General features: G+C 43.6%; 1 protein-coding gene across 2 annotated transcripts in view; it reads right to left on the reverse strand.

Moving 5' to 3' along the window:
• dock11 (dedicator of cytokinesis 11) overlaps positions 1–16,536 on the reverse strand; it is a 66,813-nt gene that overhangs the window by 49,563 nt on the left and 714 nt on the right. For both annotated transcript variants that reach the window (XM_038731148.1, XM_038731147.1), the window contains exons 2-11: positions 10,691–10,807; positions 8,553–8,642; positions 7,736–7,818; positions 7,117–7,183; positions 5,568–5,663; positions 5,161–5,295; positions 4,166–4,349; positions 3,312–3,391; positions 2,117–2,200; positions 1,737–1,877 (exon numbers count right to left, since the gene is read on the reverse strand). In XM_038731148.1, the coding sequence (XP_038587076.1) occupies positions 1,737–1,877; positions 2,117–2,200; positions 3,312–3,391; positions 4,166–4,349; positions 5,161–5,295; positions 5,568–5,663; positions 7,117–7,183; positions 7,736–7,818; positions 8,553–8,642; positions 10,691–10,807 (1,077 nt within the window). The remainder of the gene's footprint in view (positions 1–1,736; positions 1,878–2,116; positions 2,201–3,311; positions 3,392–4,165; positions 4,350–5,160; positions 5,296–5,567; positions 5,664–7,116; positions 7,184–7,735; positions 7,819–8,552; positions 8,643–10,690; positions 10,808–16,536) is intronic.

Genomic DNA, 16,536 nt, shown 5'->3' on the forward strand with positions numbered 1-16,536 from the left:
CTGAATACACCAGCCAAGGCTCATTATATCCCAAGATTCATTTACTGGACATCACATTTCACGTTAGCTGTATTTAGCTTAATCCCTCCGTTAAGAATTCACCCCAGCTTTTACATTTTTTTAAAGAAATGTTAGGACTAAACATGACCCAGAAGTTAACATGCTGGGGGCATTGAGAGCGATTAACCCTGTAATGTCTGATACGTGTTCTTACATTGTCCTTTCAAGGTTAGCACAGCAAAGTTTTAACTCTTAAACTAATACTAGTGTGACATGATACAAGTTAAATGAATGGCTGAGATGGTGATTAGCCCTACAGTGCAAAAGTCACTTTAAAGCATCTAATGTCGGATGAATTCACTTGTTTTAGTATGGGGTTTTATACAGATACAAATGTGTATGTGACAGAAAACAAAACAACAGACGCAGAGAGGCAGAAAAATTCAGTGTGTCCACCCTCCACTATGACACCTCAAAGGTCACTGGCTCTCAAATCGTATAAAAACTGCCTCGGCCTGCATTAAGAAGCTGGCAAACCACCAAAAACATTAGCATTAATGCGAGTCTTAATATGAATCTGCCATACTATTATATCTGCAACAAGAAATGTAGATTTTTTCCATTTTTTGAAACTTTTGTCTTACAGTAAATTGAGCCTAAATAAAAATGTAAAAATAAATAATTTACATTACAAAATATTGACTTTCTGTATATCAGACAAAGATTAATTAATCTGTGGTTTGAAAGCAAATATTGGCTCGGCAGCAGCGCAGCCCACACATTTTTGAGTGACTAAGTGCACTCATGCCAGGATGGATGGTTCCTGCATGATGGACAAGCAATCCAATAAACATTAAACCTAGCGGAGACTGTGGAAAAGGGGAGAGAAAGAGAGAGAGCGCACTGCTTCCAAACCACAAATATGAGTCCGTTCAGTTCTCCTACCATCCCCTCTAATGCACCAGCAAGCAGGAGGAGGAGGTCTAACCCGATGTTTTATGCCTACAGCAAGCCACTCTGACAAAGGCGGAGCTCACATATGCTAAACTGCTGCCTCATGCTACCGGCCGCGCGTCATTCAAGACTTTTCCACATTCATCAGACCGACTTCTTGCATAACCTTAAGTCCTTGTTTATTTGGAGCAACACAGTTTAAAGCTCAGGTGGGTTTTTTTTAGGTTAAATTAGAAGAATTAAAACAATAAAGCAGCATCAGTGTGTGGAAGTGCCTGATTCTTTGTTTTCAAACTTATTTTATAAAGTAAAATACGAAAGTGTTACAGCGATGTTGGGCTGTGTTCCCCTCTTTCTGGCCTGGTTGCTTCCATTGCTTCCAGACAGGCCAGCATGAATTATGAAGGTATATTATCTGGGGCAGCACTGCAGTGGGTGAGCACGGTGGAAGTTGTGTGACGTGAAAAAGAAAACTGTGTGTTGTCATTAGATATGCTTAGGTGCATGCAGACAGTAGAGAGGTATTTTCAGCAGCAGGCCACCTTAAATGTCAGTTGCAAATTGTAGTCTTAATATTGAAGTTCTCTGAGTTCGACATGAAATTGAATATATTAAATTATAATTAAAATGTTACTTTATTATTTCCTTTTGCAATAATGTTTCACTTTACGTCCAACGTTTTAGGGTCAGGTTTATCATCAGTAGTAGTACGTGGAGACGCACAAGTAGCATATAAGCAGAGTATAAAAAAGAAATCTTGTGGAGGTAAGGTGTTGACATACATTGGTGAGGACGCCGTCACCCTTCTCACTAACGCAGCCCTGGAGACTGAAGGTCAGGTCGTGGCAGCTGACCACGATGCGGCGGCCAAAGCGCTCCTCAAATGGCTTAACATCTGGCTCGATGCCTGAGAAGTCCAGCCTCTGGATATCGGAGAAGGAGGAGGAAGAGGGGGGGAGAAGGGAAGAAGGAAGCAGCAGGCATGAAGGCGGGAGATGAAACAACACAAGGAGAAAAATTGATCCAGCGGAGAGGAGAGAGGGTACAGTAGAAGGAAAAAGTGTAGATTGTGGAAAGGGGAGGAGAGAACAAATAGTCTGAATCAATGGTGAAATAAATAAATGATTGGACAAAGAAACGTTGTAAGAAGCATATTCGATACCTGGGTCTCAGGATCCAGAGAGAAAAGCTTTTGTCTGCCTTCATTCCTGTTGATCTTATTGAGCTGGTCTGTTTCCCTGGCGTACTGCAGACACACAGAGAGTAGAAGAATGCATGGGACAAAAAATGTATTAGGTATTTATTAATTTACAGGGGCATGTCGTTTTTTTACTATTATCTGACCATTTAGTAACTCTCATCCAATGAAAAAAACTATATACACGTGTGACTGTACGACGTTTTAGAGAAACACAAACTGGTTTCAAAACAAAAGTAATATCTCACACAACAGTGGGCCTACGCAGGGTGTAAGGTGCCTCGTAGAGTGTTTTCTCTGCTAGTAAACCAACACAAACGCAGACACAGAGCGGGACAGAGAAGAAGATGAGCAGTCGACAGACCCAGACAGAAGGAGAATGAAGAGAATCTAATGGAGACAAACAAATCAAAGCCTCAGGTCACGGTAAGAGCCCTAATCCATCTCCTCCCCCACTTCCCCTCCCCTTGTTTCTGCTCTCTCTCTGTGACCAGCCTGCAGCCAAAACTCAAGTGATCTTTTTGCATGGAGTGGGAGAAAGCGGTGCTGGAGTGGCCCAGAGCAAACGGAGTGCAACAGCAGCGCAGAGCACAGAGGGCTTTGTTGTCTGTGTGTAGCTCTGGCTTTGCAGACATATTAAAACGGCGCGGCCGCTGTGGAATAAACACTGCTGCTCTCAGACCTGACTCAAACAGAGAAAGTCCGACTAAACCAACTCAGCTCTTCTATGGCTCTTCCATAATGTAGACGTTTACAAACAAGAGATTATAGGGTCTGGTACAAAAGCTCATTTTTCATTAAATTCTTTGGTCATAAAGAAACGGCTTTTTATGTTTAATTCCTATTATCTGTGAGGTCCCACATAAAAACAAGAAATCCGGCGCACAAGGGGTGTAAATAATAATCCATCCATCCATCGTCAACCGTTAACCTGCGTACAGGGTCACGGGTGGCTGGAGTCAATCCCAGCTGCCATTGGGCGAAATGCGGGGTACACCCTGGACAGGTCGCCAGTCCGTAAATAATAATATCATGTCAAATTCTCAAAAACAAACATTTGAAATGTACAATATTAAATGTTTCTGTATATCTACAGCATGTCACAAACTCAGCCAATCCGTCCAAATTAAACAAATAACAATCCTCCCACGCTTCTTACCTTCATAAGTTCAGGGTGTAGGCTCCTCCCGAGGCTCTCCAGCAGGCTCTCACCTTTGCCTTGGCTGACAGTGTCGTCATCTGATTGAACAGGACAGTGACAACACATTAATTAAAGGTACTCAGGGTGCAGCCGACCCTGCTCACTCTCTGTTCCTCTAATGGCTACAGCCATCTTTTTGGGTGGCCTCCCAGTCGCTCATCAGCATCCCGGAGATTTGTGACCAAGCTGGGCCTATTGGGTTTCGCTAGAGCATTCTGCAGAGAGCGCATGATTATAAAAGGAAAAAGTGCCCACGGATGCTGGCAGGACGTCCACAAACTGCATAAAACCACTGGCGCTCTTCCACAGCTCAGAACAAGCAACAAGTTCAACAATTCACCGTGGCTGCCCCCCTGAAGAAACGCACACTGGAGAGAATTTGGGAGTGAAACTAAAGACTTTAACAGATAAAAACAGCATTCAGATTCCTGAGCTTTGATTCACTTTACGTACCTGCACAGTTAAACATACATTAGAAAAATTGTCGGCTGATGTGCAAAAATATCCCTTCAATCTCTCCACTGGCAGCAACTATAAGTCTAGTGTTAAACCTACTTATTGCTTATGTATCATTATAATATGGGAGGCATTAAAATGTCATAACACGGAGCTCAGACTTCAGTTCAGCAGCATTTTGGACTCCCTCCACTACCAGGGCGAGGGATTACTGTAACCCTGGCCACGACTGGCTCAGAGGTGATGTTCAAACATTAGTTTATATTATTATCAGAGCTAAAAGGATCCTGACTATAAGCTGACCTAGGCATCTGTATTTGCCAGGTATGCTCAGATATAGGTACAGTATTACTCACCCAGGGCACAGTCCAGTGTCTCTGCACCGTTCCTCCTGTCCTGGCTGGCCTCAGTGCTGCTCTGCAGAGCCTGTTTCAGCGTGGCCACCCAGTCCTCCATCTCTGCTTCGCTGTCCGCAGCCAGGAAGTGGCTGTAGCGGTCTTGCATCTTAAGCTCAAAGCCATTACGCCGCATCTTAGGGCTCTGGGGGGGTATTATTGGATATATTGTGTTTTGAATTTTGGTTTTACCTTCTTTCCCAAACCAACCACTAACAATAGATAAAGGATCATGCTCTATTCAGGTAATAAGAGTGCTATAGTCTGGGACAACACAACATGACTTCCTCTTAATATAATTTAGCCAATGTATGTCTTTTTCTGACCAAAAATATTGTGACTTTAATAACATTATGAGTTCTATTTGCAGTGCTTCAGATGGATGAAAACAGACAAGGTCGTCACTAAAGACTGTAGTTTGTCCTTACACTGGATCATTTTTTTCAGTGCAAAACGTGCTTTACCGCACTCCACAAGCTTCCACATTAAACCCACTAGCTGGAATGTCTCTTCTCACTCTTCCCATTCAATTTCTGAATGTGTTCATCAAGCTGAAAGCTTCCTGGCAGCCTCTCTGCTCAGTGCAGACCCGAATGAGGTACCAGCCTGCGCCATGAGCCAACATCAGCAGCCCCTCATAATCTGTCAGAACCGGACCTTGCTGCAGGAATGCAGTAAATCTGTTCAATCAAAGCGGCTAAAAGCCACCGGAGCGTGGCGAGACTAGGAAACAGGACTGACTTTCACGAGGGGGAGAGCTTGTGCCAAGAAGGGAAAACTCAAAGTGGGCACCGAGCGAGACACGCCGAAAAAGAGCTCAATTAAACAAACAGCATGGTGTATTGAAAGCTTAAGTGTTGGTCAGCCTGGAAAAAAACGGTTGCTGTTACTACTGTTGTTGCAGTATTCCCAACTGGGCATATGATGTTTCTCTGATGCGTTCCAGCCGTGTGTACCTGCATGACGTCTATGCAGGAGTCCAGGTAGATGGACCCTTTGGTGTCCTTGCAGTTCTTCTCGTCCTTGTAGGAGTTGAGGATGTAGGAGCCGTCTGGGAGCTGAGACAAGTAGAAGTACCTCCTCTTGAACACCTGCAATTCACAGCAAAGCAAGTCAGGGAGGTCCAAGTCTAACAGATTATAAACGAGGAGGGCAATATGAAACCTGATTTTGACCACAGTTTGTGTAGCACAGTATGACAGTATAGAATGACAGAAGAGAACTGTCTATCAGCCATGGAGGAGAACGAAGAGTTGCCATGTGTCGCCAGCTCTGTTGTGAACCCTCCGTTTTGCTGTTGCTGTTTGGTTTCATTGCTGTTCTGCTGTATGAATAACAGACAGGAGGTCTGGTGGTGACTCACCCTCATGGAGACAGACAGGCTGCTGTTGATGTTGGCTTTCTGAAGCCAGCCCTGCTTCATGATGCCTCCCCTCTGCGAGCAGAGTGAAGCGGAGTCCTGATAGACACAAACACAAACACTGGAAATCAATCAAGGCCGGCTGGATAATGCAGGTTCATCCAGGTTAATGGTTTTTACGTATGAAGCATTTGTACCTGTAGAGAGGATAAAACTAAACAGCTTAATGATATTGACTAAATTTAAATTATTTAGTGCCAGCATGAAACATTACTGACATCTTCAATTTTTTTGGTTTCCCATCAAGAGGTCGTCATAATTCAGCCTCAGTCCTGTCAGTGCAGCCTTTTCATATAATAACTATCACGGGACTCTTCATCAGCACTCCACAGAAAACACAACATCCGTCAGAAACAAATAGGCACAGCATACACACGCATTCTCAGGGGTAACGCATCTGGCCATTTGGAGGAATTCATAATACAAAGAGACCAAATTAACTTAATGTAAACCTGGACCGTGACACGCATATTATGAGACTGAGGTGTTTAGAGGCGGGTGTGTTTACGTGTGTGCACGATTGCAATGGGCCTAATCACATTGAAGAGGCATTTTGTCCTCTGAGCATCACGTCTGCCACTGTCCCTCCAGCTTCGTCCTCTAATCCAATTGGCGGGCTGTTCTCCTCCCACAGCTTGCCTAGGCCCATACTCCCGTCAGACAGCAGCCGGCCACCCTGCACACGCACCTCGTCACACCCTACCTCGTATCAACAGTGGTAGTGTACTTGACAACGTCACCTAATGCCTAATGTCTCTCACTGCATTCTTATTGATTTATTGTTTGGCCCTTTGGATGGACATAAAAGGTCATTTAAAGGACATAGCAAACATTTATACAAGCGAATATAAAGGAAGCATATCATGGATGTTTGTTTCCTCTTTATGCTCTTAAATATTCTTGCTTCTAGACTGCCAAGACCCGCGGCTATCACAGGCAGAAATGATAATGCAGAGGTGAAACAGCTGCATGTCGAGAAGTAATAGAGCCATCTCCTCCCTGTCCTGCAGCACATCGGCATTTATTTTCCTTCAATTAAACCCTTTCTCTGTCTCAGTTTCTCTGCATCCGGCCCCAGGAGGGCGGGGAGAGGGGGGGTGGTTATTTATAGAACATATAAGGCTGCTGGTTTCACTGCCTCTCGCTCAGTCTCTGAGGAGTCACACTGCTGGGCGGACAGTAGGACTGACAGATCATAAGTCACAGGGACTCTTCCAGCACAATTACTAGCTCACTACACGTCCAGGCCGAGCATGGCCGCTCTGGTTGCTCATATTTTCAGGATATTCAAGCCATGTGCCAAATCTGTGTCTTATCTGTGATTCCAAAAGAGATAATTAATTTCACAGCATGGTTTAAAGCACATCTCTAAAAGCGGTGCATGCATGCAAGGTGCAGTCTGTCCATAACAGGCCCAGTGAGTCAATAGCAGAGTGCTCTTCCTTACTGATCAATGTCTGTGATCTAATGGCGCTCTGGCCCCTCTACTCACCTCGTCTTTGGCGTCTTCATCGATCTCAAACACGTGAGCTGGCAGCTTGTCTGTCTTCAGGCCTTTGCTTTGAACACACAGTGAGAGGGTCAGCGGTCTTCAATAAATGAGCCCCCCCGCCCTCCCGAATGCATGTTCCCTGCAACACACACTTTGTCTCCTTTGCTGTGTATGCCCTGTGTCGGTCAGTTAATCATGCACATTACAGTTGTTTTCCTTTTGAGGGTTCTTGGAGAATTTTGTTTGTTTGTGTCTCTTTCACTCCGTGTATGGGTCAAGTGCAGGTTGCAGTTACAAAATTTATTTCCTCAGGAAGCTTTATCACCATTTAAATATGAATTCCAAACATCTGGGCTGCACCTGCTGTGTTATAGAGGAACATCTGGCTGAACTCTGTGCCTTTACTTCAACTCAATATTTCCTCTATTCTGCTTAAGCATCAGAGCTGCATTAATATACAGTGATTTGTTGCAGGTCGTCATCCAGCAGACCCACGTGAGCAGAGTAAATCTCTTGTACATGTTACATATTTGGGCCTAAACTCTAAATGTTCCACATTTCCAAACTGCATTTCTAATTTATATGTTGTTGTTTTTTTTGCCCCCCTTATCGTCCTCACCTTGGCAACATGCGGAAGTCACCAGTGTAAGCCTCATATTTGTAGTTGATTACATGCCAGTCGGTGTTGTACATCTTGATGCACTGCCAAACAGAGCAACACAGAGAGCTGGATTAGAGGCATCAGACATACTCAAATACAACCAGCCAACAAGCAGAGTGACCAAACCAAGCACACGTTTCTTTTCTCTGAATCTGACTCACTGAGGGTTCGCTTCCCTATTTTGAGGGGGAAAATTCCACCTCAATATTATTCATTTAAGAACTCGAAATAATTCTGCAAAGTAGCAGGAGAAGTCTTCACCCCTGCCGTGGTTCCACTCAAGATGGTTTTGATTGTACATATTACTTTCTTTTCAGTGTTAAACGGCAAGCAGAAATTCTCAATTAAGCCAGCTGAAAGGATCATTGTTCAGTAGATGCTGAGTGAGCATAGATTTGTTTTAACAGTCCCTATAACACTTGTTTCCGTGCTGTATCATAGTCATGAGAGCTGGCTGAGGAACTCAGATCCACATCATGCCAGAAGAGTCTGTTTTTCAGTACAGGCCTGTTCATTCTGGGTTTCTTTATGAGCATCAAGTGACCACTTCAGTCAAGAAATCAGAGGTGAACTGAGAGTTTGACTATTATTATTGAGCAGATTCTATTTGAGGAAGTAAGAGTCACATTACTGAGAAGATTTACGTCAACTATGAATACCGTAGCTCCAAAACTCCTCTATTATTTTTAAAAAGGACTGGGCATCATTGCTAACTGCTAACTGTTAGACACAAAGTGAGGCCAGTCACACACATGGGACTGCTAAGTTATAGTACCTCTTTGGCAAACAGACTCCTGGCCTCCCGCTCAGCGTTCTGAGGCACCGAGGGAACAACGGTCCTCCTCTGCCGGGAGATCTGGGACTCCTGCACACACACACACACACACACACACACACACACACACACACACACACACACACACACACACACACACACACACACACACACACACACACACACACACACACACACACACACACACACACACACACACACACACACACACACACACACACACACACACACACAGTGAGATTAACAAGAGCAAAAGCAAGTTCTTTATCTTATCGTGCAATGGCGGCACAGCAGGAAACCACTAACAACAGGCAAAGAGAAAGTGAATGGGAGAAAACAGAAGGCCCGGACACATAAAAACAGATGTACACGGAGTGAGACGTGCCTCTAAACAAAACCACGTGTGTTTGGAGCAGCACCAATAAATACAGAGCAGAGGTACCTGGCTGGACTGTATTTAACTGGTCAGGCCTCTTGGACTGACCCGTAAATAATGGAGCCTGGTGCGTTGGGGATGAACAGTGATGGATGATGGGAAACCTTTCTTTAGTTCAGCTCTTTGTTCTCATTTGACTCAGACAGTTTTACAAGAATAAAAAAGCTGCTGATTGGGCTGTTTCCTCAGGAGATCTCAGCACAGGTGAGCTGAGAAGAAGATTTTGTATTTGACCTTCAAATCAGAGGCTGCAGATGGATCCGAGATGCACTGATTCATAGTCCAAATAAGCAGCACATCCGTTTTACAAGTTTGCAGTGACAAAACCAACAATGCTCTTTATACAGAGTATTTGGATTATAATATTTTAAAGCTGGGGTATGCAGTTTATTTCAGAAGCATTTTTTGTTATATTTGTTGAAATGCTCCTTACATCCCGACATCTATCAATAAATAAAATCTGTGACATAAAAATGAAACACATCTGGTATCTGAGGCTGTCACAGGACTGACTGGCTGGCCCACATGCCTACCTGAATGCAATCTGCCCGTGTACTCACTGCCCATGAACATGTGTTTTGGGGGAGTGGCTCTGGAGGGAGGCCTGAAAGGAGGAGGGGGTGGGATTTTTTCAATTGGGCACTTTCAAAATCTAGCTGTCTCTTACTCGTTTCTCCAGCATTGACTACCCTAGCTTTAAAGGATTTATTTTGTTAAAAAAAACTTGGGTCTTGGGTATTTGTTATGATCGGGCTTGGGGAGAAACAGAATACATGAACCGGCTTTGCGTATTTAGGATACAGAAAAAAGGTAACTATCCTGTTAAAAGTAACGCAAAATAAAAACATTATCAGATTACCGATTATTTAAAATGGGGACTATTAACAGGATTACAATCTTGAAAACAATAAATTTAAACAACCACGCACAAATATTATCCAACAATACCACTCAACTGAAATGTTCTGCTGCTGGAACCATCAAACCATGGCCACAAACAAAAACTCCTTCACTTGGTAGAAACGTGGAAACAATTGAATTTATTAAATCAGAAAACGGGACCGTGCAATGCAGCCTTACATAACAAAGTTATTATAATGAAGAAGAACTATGGACAAAATTAGATCCAGGTTGTTGAAAATGGAGTTTGCCCCCTAAGGGATGTTCATGTTGGGCCTTAATTCTTCCACTAATTCACTCATTTATACTGTTAGATTATTGCAGATAATAAATCGGTATCAGCAAATAGGTCAAGCCAATAAGTAATAAGAAATTAAAGTTCAGGACAGACATGAGGTACTTTAGAAAAGTGTCCCACCGGAGAAGAAAAACACATTGGAATGCTTACAAGATAAAAATGTTGGCGTATATAAATAATATTGGCTCATATATGATATCAGATTTTTAAACACTCACTATTTCTGTATTCCTGTATCTACCATACATCTTAAATGACAAATGTATTCAAGTATTTTTCAATCTGATGTGCCAGTCAACCAATTACATCTTTAAGATCTTAATAAGTGATAACTTTTGTATGAGTATGAGGGATAGCAGCACTGACTAAAACCAAGACCTGAACTCCCCCCTACACAAAGTGTCATAGGAGACAGCAGGCTGCTGGGTAAGCTGCAAAGCTCCCTCGGTTATGACACGGCGGGAAAGGATGAGGGGAACTCACCGAGACATCGTCGACAGGGCAGAGCAGCAGGTCTCGGTGGGGGTCACTGTGGATCTGGGCCTTTCTCTGAAACACCACGGCCTCATAGTCCAGCGGTTCAATGATCTTCGGCTGCTCCTGAGAGACACGACACAAATACATAAAGCTTCACGTAAACAAACTAAATCTTTTTGATCCAACATTCTGATAGTTGTGTTTTTACCGTGGCTCTGGGAAGCGCCACATGCACTTGCTATTTGAAAGCAGTTAACAAGGCCCCCCCCGCCCTTCCACGGGAGATCAGAGAGACCAGAGAAACCACAAAGTTCAGAGCAGTGTCATCTGGCAGGGATAGAGCTGCTAAGAGAATTGTGGGTGGATGAAACGCAAATGCAAAAGATGACGAAAAGAAAAGAAAGCAGCTGACAACAAATAAATAGGCAAAGACAGACGGGGCAAGAAAGGTGAGACACGGGACAGCAGTGACGTGGACAAGCTATCACATCTGACTTGATATTTATGTGCAATCCAATAAAGCTCATGTGTTTGATAGAGGCATACGTAATAATGAAACAAAACACAAGAAATATATCACCTGCCATCCAGCTAAACATCATAACTTCCTGTTTCGGGTTTCATGGAGAAGTGACCTCCCCTTAATGTCTTAAAGAAGCCTTCAGGCTAAAAACCCGAGCCTCACACAAACTAGGTCAAGATGTTATTACAAGCATAAACCTAAACCACTCTAAAAGACTCGGAATTAAAATCCAAGAAAGTGCCATTTAAAGCTCAAGCCGAGCAGTGAAGATGGTGAAGAATAGCTTAGCCAATAAGCCGGGGCTGAGCAACACCAAGCCGTTGGGACTCGAGCAGGGGAAGCCAGACAGTATGGGTTTGATCAGCTTCTTCTGCCACCTCACTGAACCACTGCCGCTGAGTCTGTAGGCAACACACGCAGGAGAAGGACTTCTCACGACAGCTGGGAGAGTAAGAGTCATTTTCCACCTTGTCATGTTTCCATTTCAGAGTCTGCAGCTGTGATGCAGAGCTTTGTTTTCCTATAGTACCGCTGTTGGAGTGGGCCGAGTGAGAACGCCAGCAATGAAGTAAAGTTAGTTAGGTAGTTTGGCTGCTGTCTCTTTTTTCCCCTTCTGCTTGGTCAGCCCTCCCATCTGCTTTCTTTCCTCTAAAACTGGTCATGCTTACATGTGCATTTATTCAGTGATTCTCGATACCTGCTCGTATTTAGGTCGAGGTCTTTTTGAGCTTCATGAGCCCAGTGGCACACTCAACATGCAGTTTTCCTCTTTCTGTAGCTGTCCTACATGAACACATTGTCTGCAAAAGGTTGAACAGTTTTTGTAATCTCACACATGTATCTTTTTTTTCTGAACTTTAACTTGATTGTTACTCATTTAGTCATCAAAAAGGAAATGTTTTAGATGAATACTTTAGATTTGAAAACACGTTTTCACAGGTTTTAAGCAGATTTAAAGTAGGGAAAATGATTTCATTCCACATTGTCTGACAGTATCACGTGTATATATTGAGTATCAGATTGTTCTAGCTCCTCATTCAAGCTATATGATGTTTACAATGAGTGAAATATTTAAAGCCAAAACTCTGTGTTTTTGTGGCTGCATCATTCTGTCAAACAGGAAGATGCAAGTTGTCTTGTGCATCATTCAATACACGTCACCTCAAGTTTTGGCCTGACCTGTTTGATATCTCTGGCCATTTTGAAATGAAGCTCTATGGGTTTGATCCACACTATGTTTGGCTACACAGAATGAGGTTTTATGGGGTTAAAATCTCATTCTGGAAAATCCTGGCATCTGAACACAAGCCAATAAAGGAAAGAAAGCTCTCCCTTTCCATGTTCTCTAACCAATAATTTGGTGAAATATGCCGGTTACACGTACATGTTCCCTGCAGATTCTTTCCACCAGACCAGACCATGTTGGTTCTCCACATGAACCATGCATTCAGCATTTTTTGAACCACTAATCTAAATAAAAATGCCCTAACCCTAATGATACTTGAGAGAGTTTCCAGTTTCTCTGTGTTATGTAGCATCACTGCTATCTTTGCGTTTGTTTGTTTTTTCACATAAAGACAGGGCTACTCAGAACACAACCAGCAACCTGAGCAGCAGCAAAACACAGCACTTATAAAAGTCTGTTGAAAGCATTAAACATGACTGTGGCCGCCCCTGCACCCAAAGCAGCAGCTTCTGCTTCCTGTCATGTGCAACAAGCCGCAACGCGCTGCAAGTCAGCGGCAACCGTTCGGCAGCGCACAGTGGCGAGACTGCAGCACTGATCGTGTTACAGAGAGACAGAGAAAGGGGGGAGAGACAGACAGAAAGGAAGAGAAGGAGCAAGCAAAGAGAGAAAGAAAGAAAGAAAGAAAGAGAGAGTTATAGAGGAGGAAAGAAGCTGAAGAATCACACCCAGCCAGCTGTGAAGCCACAGTCTCACTGATTGGGAAACAGAGACAGATGCTAAAACACTGAAGGACGTGGCCCAACACTTGGGTGTGACTGTATGATGCAAGCAGTCAACACACGGTCCTGTCTTATTTATGTCGCCATCTCCCAAGTCTCACACCATCAGCTCTGAGCCTTCGATCTGGCCAGACAACACTCCAAAAATCACTGAGTACAAAGCATGACTGCCAGTGTGTGTGACTATGATGGTGATGGTGATGATGATGATGATGATGATGATGATGATGATGATGATGATGATGATGATGATGATAGCAAGGCTGCATTTCCAAAGGTCTGTGTCCCATTACAGCTCAGCAGATGCAAGGCACTCACCGCTCCAACGCGACCGGGTGGACGTCATCACGTTGGCCAGGGAAGCTTACACTGACTTAAACGCACACACACACACATTGACAATCAAGTCACGCGCACAGAATGAAGCAGCTCCACTGTCCCACAGCTGACCCCGCTAAGTGCTCCAATCTGTGTGGATATGAGCGGCACAGGCACACGGCGGCCCACTCGAGGGAAGGAAAGGAGCCCAGCTAGTCTCTTTTATCCTTATATTCCTCCATGTCTCTTCCAAAAAAGTGTATTATGAATAGAGCTTCATTCATGCATCCCCATTAGGAATGTACAGAGAGATACAGGATTTAAACACCAAATTCAAGGCAGATTACGTGGAATTTAAAGTTTCCATTAACGACTACATATATAGGCTACACGTGAAAATGCAATGGTTATTTTCTATTCATTTAATAGTTTGACTGCACATTCCTATTATGTAGTTACAGTATCTCACAAAAGTGAATACACCCCTCACATTTTATATCTACTCACTTTTGCTGCCAGCGGTTTAGACACCAATGGCTGCGTGATGTGTTATTTTGAGGGGACAGCAGATTTACACTGTTATACAAGCTGCACACTCACTGCTTTACATTGTAGCAAAGTGTCATTTCTTCAGTGTTGTCACATGAAAATATATAATGTCAGCTCTTCATAAGACGAGATAAACAGTCTTGCTTTTAGACTCATTGTAAAGGTGTTTTTAGCCTAAACATGAGGGACTTTTCTCAGCCTCACACACAGCATTCAATCCTTCAGTTTATCTAAAAATGTCCATATATAGACATGGTGGTGGCACTGCACAGTGATGCAATAGTGACATTCATACTGACCATAAAGTGGCACGCATAGTTGGACGTACAATCATATGGATGTCAATAGTCCATTCCTTCAGAGTGGTTCTCAAACTTTCCCATTTGAAGTGAAGGCTAAAAGATTTCACGACTCCATAAACTGCTTTTTTATTTACCTACTGTTAACAACACAACAACAGGGAAACTAATTACTAATGGAGCCACGTTGAACTTGAATGAAATAACATCACCAAGAACACAGATTAAACACACATAAGCTATTAAGAGTGACCTCAAGAACAAGACCGGTTTCTTTTCTTCCCTGCCTACAATCTGTCCAATTTGTACTTTACATTTTGCTGTCTGAGTAAAATCTTGCCAACTACAATCTTGATCTGAGCATCAGAGCGCTCTAGTTTCTCTCAAACGAATCGGGTTCACAGTCCTTTTCACACAGCAGATGTTTTGACGTGTCATAGAAGGAGAAGCACAGGCGGAACAAATGACATTACCCCGAGGAGACGTGTTGGACTAGTCTTATTTTGTTCAGCCAACAGCCCGGAGCCACGGTTTTGGCTTTATGAAGACAAAAGAAGAGCATCTTTTCCTCCTATGCAAAAACATGCAACCTGCCCAGTATGGCTTTTGTTTGTGCCAATTGGCCATTGCAACTGTAGAAAAACTACGCTAGGCAGACTGTGCAACGTCAAATTATCAACAGCCTCTTCCTGCTGGGCATAAGACGACCTGAGGAGATGATTAAACCAGATTCAAGTCCAACAGCGGAGACACACCAGGAAGTAGCAAGCCACATGACAGAACATCAGGGGTTTCTTAGATGTTTCGCTCTTTAGAATCACACAGTCCATTAGGAAAGGATCATGTAGTCTCTACCAACTATCAGGCCGACAGCTACTGTCCAGTGGATCCCAGACATTTTTATGTGAAAGACGACTATGACCTTTCAGCAGGACTTTCTACAGTAAGACCAGTAATGAAGCAATAAAGAAGAAATTTTGCTTCTTAATAATACACAGCCCAGGAGCTGTCTGAATCATGTAGGAAACAAATACTTCCACATTCTGCACTCTGCCACTTCCTTCTGAAAATTCATCTCTCTGCCTATGACAAAAAAAAATGTAAAACCTGTTTGTTCACTGGAAAAATCTAAGACCGCAGGCGTGGAATTAAAGACTTTAGAAATGGAGCTGACTTTGTGGAGCTGAGAGAAATTGAGAATGAATACACACACACACACACACACACACACACACACAGAGTCAGACACAGAGGAAGCGTGGTCACAGCATGCCTGCGGGAATCCCCATGTGAGAGGAGCGTGGGGCCACGCAGCCTCCACACAGCAACGTCTGTTCTCAAGTTGCGGAGCCCAAAGTTTGAGCCACCAAAATGAGCAGCCAAAAAAACGGATACTCTGAAACAGGAAGGCAAAAACACACATCACACACGGCTGCACACACTCTGCCCACCTCTGCTGCGGAAATTAAAACCTTATCACATGATTCTTATGCTGACAGCCTGTAGTGCGTCACACTCCTCAAAGATGACCATCATAAGACTGAAGCCTAATCCCAAAGGAACTGCTCCAGCTCCGCTCTCTAAACAGCCAGAGATGTATGGCTGTATGTTTGTGTTTGGGGTTGCAGCAGTTTGTCATTGTCACGTCATGAGAAAGTGGAGGAGTAACCAGATGGTGCTGCTGCTATGAGAAAAAGAAAACCAAGAGATCCGCAGGCCAGTGTCAACCTGCACTGACGTCACTGGAAGTTTCAAGACAAATGTCAAGCCTTTTGACATCCTGATATGAAAATAACACACACACTGCATCAGCAGGACCCTCAGTGCTCCTAATCCCTCATTACTGCAGTCTGTTCCAAGCCACTATCAGACAACAGCACAGCTATTTATTCAACCTTTTGCTTTGCACACCCATGATTAGCATTATGCATCATTTATACGGACATGCATTAACTGCCTTTTTCTGCACAATGTGGCCATTTTCAGTAGAAATAAAGAGCACACACACTCCTGCAAGGCAATGACAGGGAAGCCATGCTGCAGCTGTCCAACTGGCACTGCTCCTCGTTCGCCAGCACACAAAAGGAGCCGCACAGAACTGAATCCCCCCCCCCCCCCTCCCCTCCCTCCATGTGTTCATGTGGACAATGTCATCCTTTCCTTTTTTTTTTTTTTTTTCTAACGCCGGTAATTCA

The sequence above is a fragment of the Micropterus salmoides genome, unplaced genomic scaffold (genome assembly GCF_014851395.1).
Source record: "Micropterus salmoides isolate LMB-PRFRI ecotype aquatic unplaced genomic scaffold, ASM1485139v1 Ms_hic_scaffold_2, whole genome shotgun sequence".
NCBI classification, from domain to species: domain Eukaryota; kingdom Metazoa; phylum Chordata; class Actinopteri; order Centrarchiformes; family Centrarchidae; genus Micropterus; species Micropterus salmoides.